Here is a 19,024-nt window from a genome sequence, read left to right as displayed (position 1 = left end):
CACAGCAATTCTATGAAGTAGGTATACTCTTATTCTCATGTTTCAGATAGGGAAACTGAGCACAGAAAGGTTAAGTGAATTGCTTGCCTAAACTGCAAATCTAGCACATGGCACAGCTTGAATTTAATTCCAGGAAGTCTGATTTCAGAGGCCATGCTCTTAACCTCCAAGATATATAAACAGCTTCACTTACAGTTACACAGGACTCATGGAGCCCTTGAAACTTATCCAGGTCCTAGGGACCCTGGACCACTTCCTCTGTTTCCAAGATGACTTGAAACAGACGCTTGAGAAGGCTTTATGATTTAACTCAGACAATTATTTCTAAATGAAAGGGCTACTATAAGTAGTTTAATTTTCTTCTTACAAATAGATAGAAACACCTAGATCTTTACTGGAAAGGGTAAAGCGTTACAAAGATGGAGTTCCTCCTCCTCTCCATCCATTCTCTCTTTGTCCCTTGTATTAAGATAGCACTCAATTTTTAGCTGTTCAGATTAGAGACTGCAATTCCCAGACTCAAGTGCAGCCATTAGGATAGCTACAAGACTAAGTTTTGCAGAACTGAATGTGGGCAGAAATGATGTGTGTAAATTCTAGGTCAGATGCTCAAAGGGAGGGGCAAGCCACCTAGGACCATGTAAACAAGAGCAGCACAGGATGGTGCAACAAAATAAAAGGATTCTGGGTTCTTGGAAGACTTTCTGTTACAGAGCTCCGCTCCAATCACCTACTTCTGGATTGAAAAGTAAATATCCCTCTGTCACTGTTACTTTGAGTCTGAACAACTTCACATCTAAATCTTTATCTTAATGTAATGCTTTCCAAACTTTTTATAGCTCAGCACTCTTGGAATATGGCAAAATTTATATGTCAAACTGGAATAATCAGAATATGATGATTATGTTGAAGCAAAACCCAGGGGATGCAGGAAGCCGTGTCTCAGGAACACTCACAAAGTATCCACAGTTGGATAGTTCTGTCCTAATTATGCAGAAGTCTTCTTTGAGGATGTGATATTTGAGCAGAGACTTAACTGAGGAAGCAAACCATGAGATTAAGGGAAGATCTAATGAAAGAAAAAAAACTCAAAGAAACAAACTAGGTTTTAAAAGAATTAGTTAATACCAAAAAACATAATACTAGCTTATCTTATAATTTAAAATGATAATACTAGCAATTTCCTAACTTGTAATATCTCAACCAAGTGCCTAAAAAATGAACTTGTAACACTGGGAAAGAGGAGACTAAAGTTAACTTATTGCACAAATGTGAAGAGAATCCCACTTAAAAAATATACAATGAATTTGTAATGAAAGATATAATTAGTGTACCATCACTGCTCTGCAATTCACCTTATACTGCTAGGAAAAAAGCATGTCTACTTGCCTGAAAAAGGTAGAACAATCCTACCTCAGTAATAATCTAAAGAAAACTTTGAAAAAGATTACTACTTAATATTAGATTGCAAGTGCAACAGTATTTCTAGAAAATTCATTCCATTGAAAGGGGTATATTGTTTCTAGGAAAAAGAATATAAGAAACTCACACCCAAGTTACTCCCAAATTCTTGACCCACAGAAACTGTGAGAAATAAAAATTATGTGGCTTTAAGCCATTTAATTTTGGGGTGATTTCTCAAATAGCATTAGATGATACACAGTGTAGAAGTAGCATTAAGGAAGCTAATTATCTCACACAAGGTATGTGAAACAGAAAAATCCACTGCTTGAGGTGTATGGGAAGTGTGCTTCTTTAGGAAAAAGTTAGGTTTTTTTATTAGAAAGAGAATAAAGGAAATTTCAGAGTAGAGGTTGCAGAATATACGCAATTTTGATAATGACAGACTGAATTCTGAAATTTGAAATTTTGAAATTTGAGGAAAGGTGGAAGACAAGTCACAACAAATGATATAGATACATTTGAGGTACCCCTCTGGATGCTGACTCACATGGACTTTGTCAATTGGTTCCTATACCATCTAGCTGTTGACTGTGTTTGACCAATGGTGAGTCTAGGTCAGGGGTGGGCAAACTTTTTGACTCGAGGGCCACAATGGGTTCTTAAACTGGACCGGAGGGCCAGAACAAAAGCATGGATGGAGTGTTTGTGTGAACTAATATAAATTCAAAGTAAACATCATTACATAAAAGGGTACGGTCTTTTTTTTTTTAGTTTTATTCATTTCAAACTGGCCGGATCTGGCCCGCAGGCCGTAGTTTGCCCACGGCTGGAGGTAGAAGATTGGAGACAGAAAAGACTAAGGTCAGAATATTCATACTTTTGGCTGCCTCTCTGAGAGGCAGCCACCCACTGATTGAAGGTCACCTCTAAAGCCAGCCAATTCTTAAGTCATTCTCCTTTAAGGTTTCAGTTACTTCTTTCTCCCCTTACACAGGCATGGTAAGCTGCCAATTTCTACACTATTTCCCCTCCTCTTCACCCGTATCTTTGTAAATAATCCATTTGTAAACAAAATTCAAATTATTCTAATTGATGTGTACCATCTGCTTGTTTAACTCCCTGATTCCCATTTCTCTTAAAGTAAAAGACTTGTAGTGTCCTACACAGCTCTACACAACCCTCCACCCAAAGCTCTGACCTCTCTTATCTCCTCTCCTCTCCTCTCCTACTGTTCCCTCATCTCCACTCTGGCTTCTTGTTATTCCTCAAACACACCAGATTGTCTTCTTGTATGGAATGATTTTCCCCCAGCTATCCACTTTGTAACTCACTTACCTTTTTCAACTCTTTGCTGAAATCTCACCATTTAATGAGGCTACCTCTGTCTCCCTATTTAATTATTTACTTAAGTTATTTATTGTTTATTGTGTCTAGCCCCCTCCCAACCCACACAATTGCCCTGGTCTCCATTAGAATATAATGTAAGCTCTCTGTACACAGGGATTTTTGTTTCTTTTGTTCACTGGTGCTATCTCAAATTCAATATATATTTTTGAATGAATGAAAGAATGAATGAACTACTATTGTAGAAAAAAGTAAGATACATGCTAAAATAGGTGATAATGAATATAGATGTTTATAAAACAAGTAACTTAACCTCAAGAATTACTTGTCATAGCAAACTAGCAAAACTTATATCCAATATTCTCATGGAAGTTTCACAATTAATTTTTTAACTTTGCCTCCCCACTACCCAAGCTTTTCTTCATTAGCATTGCTATGTTATGTTTTTAGCCTATCCATTAGCACTGCTTCATAGCAGCTTTGATCAACGTGTGTTTTTATTATTTTAACAGGCTACCATACTTACCAGCTTTGTGTCATCTTGGGAAAGTTACTCTCTTTATAACTCAGTTTCCCTATATGCAGAGAAGAAAACTACTGCAACAGTTTTGATATTAAATAAAAATGTAGGTAAGGGTTTAAAACAGTGCTAAGTACATAATAAGTGCTTGAATAATGTTATAATGACTGTGATTCTAAAAAATTAGTATTTACTTCTACTTCTACTTCTGCACTATGAAGTTATTTTTCTACGAGTTTTACATTACCTGGTACTTAGTGGGATAAAAGAAACTGTTTATTTAATTAATAGAGAATGACTAAACTAATACAATCTGTTCTGGCTTTCCACTCTTTAGAATGCCATCTCTGAAGTCAACAAAAATAATCAATCTTGGCCATCATTTTATTTGACCGGTCCATAAATTTCATAGTATTAAAATTCTCTGTTAAAACTTGTTTCTCTTTTGGTTTTGATAACAGGTTCTTCTTTTCAAAGGCCCTTTCTTCTGCCCACTCTTCAAATGTTAGTGTACTCAATATTACATTATGGCAAGTTTTCTGTTTCCACTCTTTAAATTCTTTTCTTGAGCAATTAACATCTACTCCTTTAAATTTAATCTCTACATATCTCCAGTATCTTCTTTCTGAATTTCTAAATAAAAATTTTAAACTGTTTGCTTAACATTTCTAAAATTAAATATATGCAAAACCAAACTAATTTCCTGAGCCCACAAATCTGATCTTTCCCCAATAATATGTCATTATATAATCAACCAAGCTAAAACCTTGCCATTATCTTTACCCCTCATTGCCCCTCCCCCCACCCATTTCCCCACCATCTGTCACCAAGTCAGTTTGAAAAGTCCTGGCAGTTATTGACTTCTATGATTCTTATCTAATGTATCCTTGCTTTGACATTCACAGCTGCTTCCTAACTAGTCTCCCTGTCTCTGATCTAGCTCCATGCTAAAAAATGTAGATGAATGTATGCAACTCTTTTGCATTAAACAAATACATAAAAGATATTTTTATGGAACAAAGTATACTTTGTCTCTTACTGAATAATATTCAAAGGTCTCAGCATACCATTCAGAGCTCTCACAATCTGGCCCTAATTTGTTTTTCTTTCATGCTATATTTTATTTTTAAAGAAAATTTATTGTTATTATTTATTTTTCATATTTTCATAACTTCACCTTCACTCCCACCTTACTCTCTGCCATATATCCATATGGAATTGCCTTACTCAGAACATACAACATAGTTTCTGCCTCTATGCCTTTCTCCACAACGTTCTCAAAACCTCTTTCCCTATCTCATCCATCTTTCTAAATGAAGACCAAATGTCACCTTTTTTAGAAAGCTTTCCTTCATGAAGAATTACTCCCTCTTCTAGTTTTAATAGCACTTGGTTTAGATGCTCATCATTCATTACTTCTTTCATTCATTTTTTTCAATAGTTAATGTTCCTCGCTGATTAAGATCCATAGGGGCATGAATATATCACTCTCAAACATACATGAAAGTTCTATGTAATTCCTTCTAAATTCCTCACTATATCATAAGCTCCCTAAGGAGCTAGAGAGTGTCTCATTTTTCTTACACTTCTAGTTCTATTATATCATCAATACATTGGTACTTCACTTATCCTTTGGTTAAAAGTATAGCTATGTAATCTCAAGGGAATATGTAAAGTATCTTATACACAAAAAACCCCCTAAACACTCAGTTAAGAATATATATATTACTTTAACAGAGTCATGTCTATAATAAAACATGGTTTCTTTTTTAAAATATATTTTTATTAATTTCAGAGAGGAAGGAAGAGGGACAGAGAGATAGAAGCATCAGTGATGAGAGAGTCACTGACTGGTTGCCTCCTGCACACCCCACACTGGGGATGAAGCTCACAACCGAGGCATATGCCCTGACCTGGAATAGAAAGGTGACCTCCTGGTTCATAGGTCAACGCTCAACCACTAAGCCATGCCAGCTGGGCATAAAACACTGTTTCTTAATGCAATCAGTCTAGATCAGGGGTTGGTATTTTCATGCATGGCTATAATAATGGCAAAGTTTGGTGCTGAGAGAAAACACTGTTGGCCTGACAAACACTATGATAGCAGCTTCCCAATGGCACTTCTCACTCTGCAAGACAAGTTTCCTCTGCTTGTTCTTATAGATTCCGTATAATCTTTTATCAACCACTGAGACATGCCAGCTGGGCATAAGACACTGTTTCTTAATGCAATCAGTCTAGATACTACTGTCTTGGTATTTTCATGCATGGCTATAATAATGGCAAAGTTTGGTGCTGAGAGAAAACACTGTTGGCCTGACAAACACTATGATAGCAGCTTCCCAATGGCACTTCTCACTCTGCAAGACAAGTTTCCTCTGCTTGTTCTTATAGATTCCGTATAATCTTTTATCAAGAGTCTAGTCTTGAAATGGAACATCTGAAATATTAAGTCAATGAGACAGTGTTGACATTAATATTATAAATCACGTTGCTTCCCATGAAAAATTTATTCACTGTGCCAGACTGATGAAAGAGAAAAAATTGGACAACTTGCTTAAAATTTGTCTATCATGGGGGAAAAATGTGAGAATACATATTTATAACAAAATATTTTTCAAGATCATTTGCTCCAAAGTATACAAATCCAAATTTGTTTATAAAACTAGTAAAATGTAAGTTAGTTCTTTTTAATCCTGTTTTGAAAAAATGGCCAGAGGACATTTCTCCTAAAGAAGACATACAGATGGCCAACAGACATATGAAAAGATGCTCAACATCACTAAGCACCAGGGAAATGCAAATCAAAACCACATTGAAATACCACCTCATATTCCTAAGAATGGCTATTATCAAAAGTCAACAAATAGCATGTGTTGGTGAGGATAGGGAAAAAAGGGAATCCTTATGCACTGTTGGTGGAACTGCAAACTTATGCAGGCACTGTGGAGAACAGTATAGAAATTGCTCAAAAAACTAAAATAATATATGATCAGCAATTACACTTCTGAGTATTTATCTGAAAAAAATGAAAGCACTAATTTGAAAACATTTATGTACCTTATGTTTGTTGCAGCATTATTTACAATTGCCAACATATGGAAGCAACTTAGGTGTACATCAAAAGAGGAATGGATAAAGAAGATACAGTATACATATACAATGAAATATTTCTCAGCAATAAAAAATAATGAAATCTTGCCATTTGTGACAACATGGATGGACCTTGAAGGTATTAGGCTAAATTAAATAAGTCAGAGAAAGACAAACACTGTATGGTTTCACTTGCATGTGGAATCTAAAGAAGCAAAACAAATGAACAAAACAAAACCAAACTTATATAAACAGTAATCAAACAATGGTTGCCAGAGGGGAGGGGAATGGGGTGAAAATGGTGAATAGTATAGTCAATAATATTGTGATAAGTTAGCATGGTGACAGATTATTACTATACTTAGTGTGGTGACTGCATTTCCAGGTACATAAATGTCAAATCAAGTATTATACACCCAAACTAATATAATATTGCATACCAACTATACTTAAAAAAATAAGTAAATTTATTAAGTTTTTGAAAAGTCTGTTTTATATTCATTTGATAGTCAACTTTCCAGTCAGAATTTCTATCAGCTTTGATTTTATCTCTGAAGCATACACTATTTCTCTTTACTACTTCTTTTAAGTGGATATATTAATTTTCTATTTTAGATTTAATTACATTCTTGACTTCTTTTATTTATCATAAACACAGAGAACTTTTTATAATGCTGTATATATATATATATATGCAATCTGCATGAGCTTCAAGAACCACTTTATATTAGTCACAAAAAATAATGAGGTGCAAAAGAAATGGGAAAATGTATTAAAACTCTATATCTAACTACTTCTAGGAAGCAAAAGATGCCCTATGATATAAGTAAAATCAGTGCCAACACTCTAGAAAACACACAACTGACTGAAGATCAGATACAGCTGTTTGTGTGAGGTAATTGTGCAAAGACTGCCAAGTACATCTAGAAATCTCTGTGTTCATCCCATATTAATTGGCAAGAATTTTTCTGAGACATAATCCCAGTTAAATGGTGAGAAGTAAAGTGATATGTAACAAAAGTTTATAAACAGGTAAATATTCAAGGCTAACAGTATTGTCTACTTATCTGCTCTAAGATTACAAGACCAATAGTCAAGCTGAGATAGCTCCCGATAGCCTGTGGCTGAATTACTGAACAAACTAATAAACTGTTAATAGTTAAGTAAATGAAAACTTAAATATGCATTTACTGTGAATCATTATTACATAATTTTACTTCTTAAAAAGTAAACTTATAAAACTTTGGGAAAAATAAAATTTATGGCCATTATTACACTGGCATAGATTTAAAAAAATGATTTTCAAAAACTTCACATTATCATTCAAGTACAGAATCATAGCAGAAAACCAGAGTATTTGTTTATGCAAACCCAATATAATTTTTAAAAAAGATTAAAACTGAAACTAAACATCATGATAAATAGAGGTGGGGTTCAGCTGAAATAAAAGGCATGTTTCAAAAAGTTACATTCAAGTCACAGGATCATATGATTAGTCATCAGAGACCTCCAAAATCATCTAATTTAACCCCTTTCTTTTCACTAATTTACAGGTGATCCACAAAGATTAACTAATTTATCCAAGGCTACAGCACTACAGAGACAGAAAACTTTAGTCAAAGAGTTTCTTCTTCTATGTGGTGTTCTTACACTCCACTCCCTTGAGCATTTAGGTATCACTATCTCTATGCTTCCAAATAACTTATTTAATACTAGAGGCCCAATGCATGAAAATTCGTGCAAGAGTAGGCCTTCCTTCCCCTGGCTGAGGGCAATGGATTCCCTCCGGCACCCGGGACCCGGCACCTGGGTTTCCCTCCTCCGGCTGCCGGCAGGCACTTGGGACCTGGGCTGGCTTCTCCCAGGCCAACCACAGGCACCCAGGACCCCAGATGGCTTCCCCCAGGCCGCCTGCAGGCACCTGGGACCCCAGCTGACCTCCCTCTAGCCCCCGCTTCGTCAGGAAGGACATCTGGAATGAAGTCCAGAAGACATCTGGTCTAATTAATATATTACCCTTTTATTATTATAGATAGCACCTATCACACAGCATTACAACTGACCTGTTATATGTCTTCCCATTGGGTTGTAAATTGCTTTAAATCATTTTATCTAGAAACCCCTGGTATCTAGCAAAGTGGGCAGTTGGTGGGTATGCAGTTTCTTGAGTGTTTCCCAAATTTCAGCACATTTTATATTGAATAAATGTTTGTTGATAGTCTCAATGCCCAATGTTGTTGTTCCTAAATCAGCTATTCTGTTCTCATAATTTTAGTCTTCATTTTAATTTAAGATTAGTTTTACGTTAATAGGAGCTGCTAAGGAGTTTCTAGGCCCCAATATCCAGATTCTGGATCAAATATGAATGACTTATAGAAAGGCTAAAAGAAAGTTCTCTGACAAGAATTAATTTCAGATACAATCAATCATTTATCATCCATTTGGTTTTAAAGTTTTCTTTTATTTAAAGATTTTAAAATGTAATTGTAATTTATTGTTGATTTTTCCATTTTCTCAAAATTTGTGCTATAATTCTTAGAAAAAATTTCAAGTAATACCAAATGATGTAGTAGGCATCATAATACATATAAATGAAGAAAAATATTTCCTCTCCCAATTCTGAAGTTTATGAATCTGAAAAATCCCTGTGATAATCAGTTGAGAAAGTGAAGTTCTCATGTAAAAATTGAACTGAAAAGAAACAAACTTAGGGAGACATAAATATTCTTTTTTATTTGTCAAAACAAAGCAATTCATTCTTTTAACAAATATATATTCAGCATCTACTACATACCAGACAATCTTTGGGACAATTAACAGATAAGGTGATTTACAGCTTAAATTAGCATATTCACTTAACTTAAAACAAACATAAACTTATATTTATTTTCAACTGTGGGTTACAGCTAGTGGTGTGATGAAGCTGGCTGAGATGGCTCTGGGGAGAGCTGAGTGTGTCATCCTTTCCCAGTGCAGCCTTCAGTGACATCAGGCTGGCAGCTTGAAATTGGTCACGCTGGGTGTATTTACACCATGAAAATCAGGAAACATTGATTTTAGGGCTTTTATTCTGGGGCAGAGCCAACCATTAAACATTTACCATCACACCACTGGCTATAACCATTAATGGGACATGAAGTCAATTTAGTGGATTGTGACCAACATTTTATAAAATTTAATAGAAAGAAATGGAATAAAAACATTGGCATGCATTGTGTTGTAAGAGCCAGTACTTTTCAAAGAACAAATATTAACAACAACAAAAAAGAGTATTTTTTGTAAAATTTCAGTACCAGTTTTATTAATTATTTATTTATTTAATAATATACATACTAGACAATGTGTAAAATGTATTTCTTATTATAGATCTGAGTTTTTAAAAATGTGAAACTACTACTATATTCAAGAGAATATAATTTCTTCCACAAACATTTTACAATCTTCTGGCAATTATATGTGTTGTGGTTAAACATTACCAGCTTGGGAGAGAAATAAAAACTTCATAGTTAACAGGTGAATATTTGGAAGCTTTTTGTTTCTTTCAAGGAATACCAAAGAGGAATTATAATTTATGATCACAAAGAAATGTGAGTTTGTGTCGATTTAAAATTAAATAAGACCTCTGTCTCGCCAGGATAGTGTGCTCTCATCATCTTGCTCCCGTAGTCTCTGGAATGTAAACCTTCTTCTCTAACCTTCTGCTGCTTCTCTTTGCTAAGAAGGGCAAAGCCAGCCTAGTACCCCGAGAATTCCCAAATTCCTTTGTCAACATAATTATTTCATCTCAAGATGTCTTATCAAGTGCCTTATTTCTTTAGTTTTAACCAGTGCTGAATTCGTTTTTTTCATAATCTATACTTTTGTGTTATTTCTTTGTTGAGCATTTGTTATATATATATTTGTTATATAAGTCCCCCTTCTGCATGTGTAAGTATAGGCTTTATCATCTGTACCCTACCTACCCTTTGTAGGGCTATAAAAACAAAGTTCAAGTGTGCCATGATACACAGATATCCTTTGCAGCTTCAGTGTTTCCATCTTCCTTGTGGGCTCCTGCATTCTCCTATATACTGTTTTGATAAATACTATGGATCTTTCCAGTATGTCAGTGCTTTCAGGAAAGAAAATTTAACAATAATCAGTATTTTTAGTTGAATGGGGAGGAGGGATAAAAGATAGGATACATATACAGTATACATTATATGTAATGTATACAAGGTGGGGCAAAAATAGGTTTATAATTGTATGTGAAACAGAGTTTATTCTTATAGTATTTATTAATTATTGTATTATTTTCCTTTACAACAACTGTAAACCTACTTTTGCCACACTTTTTATATTTAGTTTTGAACTTATACTTGGTAGATTTTAATCTGTAGAAATTCCAAGGGCCTGAATTTGGGAGTATTTCCCCACAAGGATTTGAATTTGCTTCTACATGGAGCTGAATGAAGACTGCTTTTTCTCATTCAATGCCATAGCTTAGTATAGACTTTTCAGGCTCAGCTCCCCCACCATGCAGAAGCCCAATATTAGTGTCTAGATTCCAGTGTGATAAGCATTTGCCTCAGGACACTTGTCTGCACCTTTATGGCTCACAGTTCCCTGATCTGGTTTCAACTCCTCTCCTTTCTTCTCTCCTTTTAACTCTTATTGTGATTTTTCTTGATCCACAAAGAATCCTCCCCCCCATTTTTGTGTAAACTCAGCAATGCTTAAAAAATACATGTTTTAATTTAGCTGAGATCTAGCTGAACTGTAATAAGAGGGTTCCTCAGAAAAAAGTCACATCTCCCTCCACACTAAAGATGGAAGTGAAATACATGCTTTTTTGAAAAGAGAAATCATGCTTTATTCCTCTACATCAGCGGTTCTCAACCTATGGGTCGCGACCCCTTTGGGGGTTGAACGACCCTTTCACAGGGCTCGCCTAAGACCATTGGAAAACACATATATAATTACATATTGTTTTTGTGATTAATCACTATGCTTTAATTATGTTCAATCTGTAACAATAAAATTGGGGGTCACCACAACATGAGGAACTGTATTAAAGGGTTGCGGCATTAGGAAGGTTGAGAACCACTGCTCTACATCCTCTAAACTTCTAGCATTAAACACCCATAGCAAACAGAAAGATTTAATAAAATACATATTATATGATATAGAAAGTACTGTCAAATCTTTACTGAAAAGATAGCAACTGAATTTTTGCAATGGGATTAATTCACTCCTACTAACTTGATTAAGAAATGAGTCACACCTTTCTGGATGATATAATACCTGCTTTAATGATGATATTAACTAGCTAGTACTGTTTTATGACTTGTTAATACTACATACTGAAAGATCTCAAAATTAAAAGAAGCTTATTTTTAAATAACTAGAGGCCTGATGCACGAAATTCGTGTACAGGTAGGGTCCCTAGGCCTGGCCGGCAATCACAACCAATCTGTGGGGCAACTGGTGGGGCGATCAGGAGGCCCCCGCTGTCACCTGCCTTGGCTGTCCTGGCAATGCCCACTCGCCGGCCCCACCCCCCGATCGCCTTGCCGCTGCTGCTGGTCGTCTCCCTCTGCAGGAGGCAACTGGCGGAGTGATCAGGGGGCAGCGCCAACCTGCTCACCAGCCAGCCCCACCCCCTGCCGCCAATGCTGGTTGCCTCCCTCTGTGGGGCAATCGGGGGGGGGGAGGGGGCCCGCTGGCACAGCCTTGGCTGGCCTGGGGCCTGTGGGCTGGGAAAAGCTCCTGCATTGAGCGTCTGCCCCATGATGGTCAGTGTGCATCATAGCAACCGGTCGTTCCACCATTTGGTCAATTTGCATATTAGGCTTTTATTATATAGGATATTTTAAATTTTCAAATAATATCTATAATGATAAAAGCATAATATGCTAATTAGACCGAACGTCCTTCCTTCCGGACAAAGCCGCAGTGGGTAAGGGCCAAGGCAGAGGCAGTAGAGGCCCCCTTGCTGTGGCAGCAACGGCGGTGGGCAGGGGCTGGGGCCAAGGCCCTTGCATGAATTTCGTGCATCGGGCCTCTAGTGCTCAACATATTTTTATTCAACCTCCAGACACATTTCCAGATGAAGTGCCTCTACATTTACAGTGATGAAACCAACTGTTAATCCACAAAGACAGCGACTATATACATATCTAGTCTCCTCCAGTAAATTCCTACTGGTAACATAAATTGAGGTACAATCTACAATAGAATAGATATCATATGTCCTTGACAAATGTGTTTGATATAAAAACGGCAGGACCAGATTGAAAGGTGCCATTAAAAGATGATCTGCAGCCCTCCCCTGATTTAAAAAAAAAAAAAAAGTAAATGGAGGGATCTCTGGGAGAATCACATTCATGTCCTGTAACACATCAAAGCTGGGAACAAACATGAAAGTAGACTAAAGGCTTTCAGAGGTTACACCATTTATATTTGACTCTAATGTTCTGCAGTTTTCTGGAGGGCACTAATAATACTAGAAGGCTTCCTGGGGAAAGACAAAGCACAAATCTATTCCATGACAATGTTTGCTCCCAGAAGGGGCTCCTATTAAGGCCAAGGAAGAAGCTCAGTGATACCAGCTGGTGGGACTATATGGGGTCCGAGCTCTTTCTTTCCTCTCCTGCACTCCTAAGCCCCTGAAATGATCAGGTAAAGTTCCAGGAAAAGTAAAATTATCTTTCACCCCTCAGACTGGGCTTGCAGGACTCAGAGCACTAATACCAATTTCTGACAGAATACATAGTAGGCTGAACAAACACATATGGATGACCAAGTCCAGAGGCAGAGAAGGAAAGCGACGTTCTTGTCTTCTGTTCAGTTTTAAGAACAACAAACAAACATTCCAGGAAACCTCCTAGAAGACATGCTCCTCACACCTCACTGTTGAGAACTGTGTCTCTTATCCATTACTATACACATGGAATTACAGTAATAATTTAGATTCAGATTCACCAGCTTGTGAGGCTACAGAAGGGCTCAGTTTTCCCAATAACCTACGCCTGAACAAAATCAGTTAGTGAGGAGGAAGAGGTATGTGGATCTGGACAGGTAACCAGTAGTGTTTCCTACAGCATGTTTCTACCTTTCTGGGAAAAACCACCAAAAGAAATTCTCTCTCTGACTTCTAGGGGAAGAAATAAGTATTGAAGAATTAATTATGATAATAATCAATATTAAGAAAAACAATGAAACATGTCAAGCTTAAACAAATATATATATTCTATAAAGCACTGCAATAAAACTGTTTCTGGTATTTCTTGTTCTCCTAGGAACTACTGGCCCATAATATATAAATATTTAAAGGCAGTTTTTAAAACATATGGTCTAACTTTGGTATTCATAGTGGCTCAGAGAGCTTTGAGGTACTTTTGAAAATTGACATTCATGAAAGACCACCTCTATGGTCTACCACAGTGTATTGGGTAAACATATTCATGTAAAACGCATAATGTTTACATAGTACATATCATCATAAAAAGTTGCAGTATACATACCAGACTTTTCTAGTATACTATGTTGGACTATTAATAACTCAAATTTACATCCCAAAGGGCAACACTGCCCCAATTCAAACTCAAAAACAGCTGTGCAAACAAAGTGAGGGTGAGGGTTAGGTGTGTAAGATGTGAAGGGAGAGACACATGACATACTTGATCACTCAGAGATATAACTCCATGGCACCTAGTGCTGGATATATGACAAGAAATATGCTAACGTGTGCATACAAACATCTGGCCTTGTAAGTTAGTTAAAATATAATGATCAAACTGTATAGTGGTGGATTTCTATTTTAGTAAGGAATACTAGTACTATATAGTATAGAGGGGTGGGCAAAAATAGGTTTACAGTTGTGAGTAGGTAAAACACAGTTTATTCTTGTATTATTATTTGTTATTATATTAGAGGCTCGGTGCACGGATTCGTGTACTGATGGGGTCCCTCGGCCTGGCCTGCAGCTCTCCGACATTCCCTAAGGAGTCCCGGATTGCTAGAGGGCACAGGCCAGGTGGTCAGTGCACATCATAGCAGCTGGTCGGACACTTAGCATATTAGCCTTTTATATATATATAGATAAAGTGCTAAGCACAGTGCTTATTATCTTCTACTGTATAAAATGCAGCTGCCAGTGTAGCAACAGTGATTTTTTTCCCTATTCCTAGTCACTTGTTCAAAATGGTGGGAAATACTGAAAGTGGGTCTGTGACCTGAAGATGCAGTACAATGGCCTCAAGGGTCCAACAGGATCAGAGATGATAGTCTTAAGAAAGTACTGCCTAAAGAAGAGAGGAGGCCTTTGGAAGGGGAAGCCATCTTTGGGAGCATGATGATAAAGAGGAAAGAAGGAAGCAGGCAGCTGAAGTTAATATACTGAAGGACAATACCTCTGAATTAAAAGACACACCAACTGTCTACACCCACTCCCAATGGAGCTTATTATTAAAGAAACCCCTAGCAGTGTCATTTACTATAGCTAAGATGTAGAAACAGGCCGCATGCCCATCAGTAGATGAATGGATAAAAAAAAAACTGTGGTACATATACGCAATGGAATACTATGCAGCTGTAAAAAAGAAGAACCTCTTACCCTTTGAGACAGCATGGTGTGACCTGGAGACGATTATGCTAAGTGAAATAAGTCAGACAGAGAAAGACAAGTATCACATGATCCCACTTATATGTGGAATCTAATAAACAAAACAAACTGATGAACAAAATAGAACCAGAAACATTGAAGCATGGAACAGACTGACATATTTCAGAGGGAAGGCAGGGGGTGCGAAGAGATTAACCAGAGAATTTATATGCATATATGCATAACCCATGGACACAGACAATGGTGCAGTGAAGACCTGGGGAGGGGGTGGGGGAGTGGAGAGGGTCAACGGGGTGAGGGGGATGAGGGGGGGAAATGGTACATCTGTAATACTTTCAACAAAAATAAATTTTTAAAAACTCATTTCATTGCACCTACAGAAGAGGAAATTTTTGAACTAAGAACCAAACCTCCCTTTCATAGAATCTTATGCTATTGTTGGTCCAGGAAAACACTATACACTTAATATTTTAAAAGCTGTAAAATTCTGATTGTATTAAAGAGTTTTTTTCTTTCTTTTAGAAAAGATGCACAAAAAGATTGTAATATAGTATAGATATTTGGGTAAATATTTTATTATAACTATATTTTTTTCTTTTTTTAGGTTCACTATTTTCTCCAAATTTTTATCTTGAAGATTTTTGTACTCTGAATAAAATTAGAAGAATGGCAAGAAAAACATATGTACTCCATCTAAATTAAACTACTGTTAACTTTTTGCCATTTTTTCTCTCTCTATTGATATATCTCTATATATTCAAAATTTTTCTTCTATACACCTTTCATAAAAGATACTTTTAAAAACTCTGACATAAAAAAATCAAATTTGATGAACTCTTTTTTATAAAAACCTTTGCCAGGTCTAATGGATGACCTCTGTCTCACCCAGTCAAATTTCAGTAGAATTATATAATGATAATTTTTACCTCTTATACACAACTAAATAAAAAGTAGAAATTTCCTATTCATCTGGATTTTAAAACTGAGAAAAGAACAAACAATACCATCCATATGCACACAACTTCTTAGCTTAAGAATTCTTAGCAAGGGACACTGGATGTTGATAAAGACTTCATTAAACTAATAGAAAAGAAAACTGCTAATATTAATAAACTAAATAAACATCTGATCTGAACCAGCAATTTTGAAACCATATCTTATTAAGAGATATAACATATAAAAAGAGCTGCTATGGATGAAGGTTTATGTGGTGCTTTATTTTTTAAAAAAAATATATTTTATTGATTTTTTTTACAGAGAGGAAGGGAAAGGATAGAGAGTTAGAAGCATCTATGAGAGAGAAACATCGATCAGCTGCCTCCTGCACACCCCCTACTGGGGATGTGCCTGCAACCAAGGCACATGCCCTTGACTGGAATCGAACCTGGGGCCCTTCAGTCCGCAGGCCGACACTCTATCCACTGAGCCAAACCTGTCAGGGCTATATGTGGTGCTTTAAATCCTGCTATGTACTTTGCTCATCAGGCAGCATCTCAGCCCAGGGAGCACAATTTGAATACCATTATTTTAATGCCATTGCACAGTTTTGCAGCTTTTAAAATCATAATATGTTAATTCTTAAAAATACAGTAAGAAAAAATTTTTGAGAAATATCAATATTCCTCACAAAACTGAAAAGGTTTTGAAAATGAAAGCAAACCTTGCAACTCTATATTCATGACAAAATAATTTAGTTTTACTATTTTAGTAAATGTATATCTTACAAGTAGTTTTAAATAGAAGTTCTGTAAAATATATACCACATTAAAATTTCAAATATTTGCAGTTTTCAGCATACACTAAGACCATTTAATGAGCAAAGGAAGTATAACAAAATGCATAAGGTGATAGTGCATCAAGTTTCAATTGATATAATAATAATAAAATTGCAAGAATATCAGATATTATTTTAAGTGTTAATTCAAAATGACAACAATGTCAACAAAAAAGATAGAGAGCTAGAAAGCAACAATTATGCTGAAATAAATGAAATTATAAGATATGGAGAACTTTGTACCTTTATGTGGGTTTTCAAATTCTTCAGATAAGAGGTGGTAGCAACAACCCACACTGCAAACTCCCTTGATTTCAGAATTGGCAGTAAATATTCGTAGAGTATTTGGAGCAAGATCACCACAAGTATGTAGACCTACCATCAAGCAATCCTTTAAAAATGAGAAGAAACACAAATTTTGGCAATTAAAAGGAGGGCTAAAAAGACATTTCAGGTGAAGATTTTAAATGTTCATTAGAATATATGGGGCTTTTAAAAATGACCAAATTCTACCTAGAATATACAGTGGTTTTAATTTATTTTTATAACAAATAATGATTCCCTTTGTGGACAAAATGACTGTGATCATTTATCACAACTAAATACTTTTGAGTTGATTTTTCTACTGTTTTTGGTTACTTACCCATTTGAATTTTCTCTTTTCTGTTTCACAACTAGCCAAAGTAAAGGTTGGACTAATCAAATGGAGCATGCATGACTATGACAAACTTGTGATTTGAGACACATTTATACCTTACTAATATTTTTTTTAAATTCACTTCTGCACAAATTAACCATTAAAACTTATAAAAAACTGTAATAAAAAACAAATAAAAGGTGCCAAATTAACATTTCTACTTCAACACCAAAAAAGTTTACTTAGTTCATTCCTTGCATCAAATATAATAATTTTAAATTCAATATAACAATTTTTGTTCTAAATTTTATAACATCCGTTTTATGTGAATATTCTCCTATGAACTGTTTCAAAGCCTAATTTTAATGTATACACATACTGAATGGGTACAGCTGCATGTACTCAGGGAATCTTGATCAATATACCAATTTTCTTTTAGTTCTTCAGTGCCTTAATTTCCTCATCTGTAAAATGAGGATAATAATGGTACAAGCACTTTGGAAAACATTGGCAGCTTACCATAAAGTGAAAACATACATTTACTAACAATATGACTTACAAATCCAACTCTGGGCTAATTATCCAAGAGAAATAAAAACATGTTCATACAGTTAAAAAAAATGGACAGGGGACTTGAACAGACACATCTCCTAAGCAGGCATACAAATGCACATCAAAACTACAATGAGATACCACTTGACACCTGTTAGAATTGCTATTATCAATAAGACAAGTAACAACAAGTGTCAGAGAAGTTGTGGAGAAAAAGGAGCCCTCGTTCACTGCTGCTGAGAAGGCACACTGGTACAGCCACTATGAAAAACAGCACAGAAGCTCCCTTAAAAATTAAAAAAAAAAAAATAGAGTTACCATATGATCGTGTAGCCCCTCTTTTGGGTATCTACCCAAAAAACTTGAAAACATTTATTCATAAAGATATATGCAGAAAGAGGTTCAGCCGGTGGGCCCCGGGGTGCAGGCCCCGAGGGCGGTAGCCCGAGCCGGAGCATTGGAGGGGAAGGAGTCGGCATCGTCGTCCGCGCCGGCCCGGCCATGAAATGGGCTGCCTTTGGCCGAGGGCACCGGGCGGCACGGGGCTGCGCCCTGGCCCGGACTCCCGCCGCTGCCTCGCGGCCTCAGCGGGCTCCTGAAACGCGAGCGGGGGCTCCTGGCGGGAGCTGGAGCGCGTCTACAGCCAGCGCAGCCACATCCACGACGAGCTGAGCCATGGGCCCCGCGTCCCTGAAGGGCCCCGCGGCGCCACGTGCGCTGCCCACGCCGGACCTCCGCGGCGCCCTGTCAACCTCGACTCGGCATTAGCGGCGCTTCGCAAAGAGATGGTGGGGTTGCGGCAGTTGGACATGTCCCTGCTGTGCCAGCTGTGGGGCCTGTATGAGTCAATCCAGGACTACAAGCACCTGTGCCAAGACTTGAGCCTGTGCCAGGACCTGTCATCTTCCCTGCATTCAGACAGCTCCTGCCCACCTGATGCTGGCCTGATGACGACGAACCTCCTGATGCCAGCCTTCCTCCAGGCCCACCTCCCCTCACTGTGCCCCAGACGCACAATGCCCATGACCAGTGGCTGCAAGATGCCTTCCATATCAAACTTTGAAGAGCTGGGGGGTAGGAGGGGGGGGGCATGTA

General features: G+C 37.0%; 1 protein-coding gene and 1 pseudogene across 6 annotated transcripts in view; one reads left to right on the top strand and one right to left on the bottom strand.

The window, feature by feature from the left end:
• METTL25 (methyltransferase like 25) overlaps positions 1–19,024 on the bottom strand; it is a 91,298-nt gene that overhangs the window by 39,654 nt on the left and 32,620 nt on the right. For all 6 annotated transcript variants that reach the window (XR_002828037.1, XM_006083980.3, XM_023749762.1 and 3 more), the window contains one exon: positions 16,984–17,131. Coding sequence is in view for 5 of the 6 variants with exons in the window: in XM_006083980.3 (XP_006084042.2) it covers positions 16,984–17,131 (148 nt within the window). In the remaining variant the exon portion in view is untranslated. The remainder of the gene's footprint in view (positions 1–16,983; positions 17,132–19,024) is intronic.
• Positions 18,318–18,992, top strand: LOC102428747 (annotated as a pseudogene).

This window comes from Myotis lucifugus, unplaced genomic scaffold, assembly GCF_000147115.1.
Source record: "Myotis lucifugus unplaced genomic scaffold, Myoluc2.0 scaffold_9, whole genome shotgun sequence".
Taxonomy (NCBI): Eukaryota; Metazoa; Chordata; class Mammalia; order Chiroptera; family Vespertilionidae; genus Myotis; species Myotis lucifugus.
This window is presented reverse-complemented; position numbering and strand designations above follow the sequence as displayed.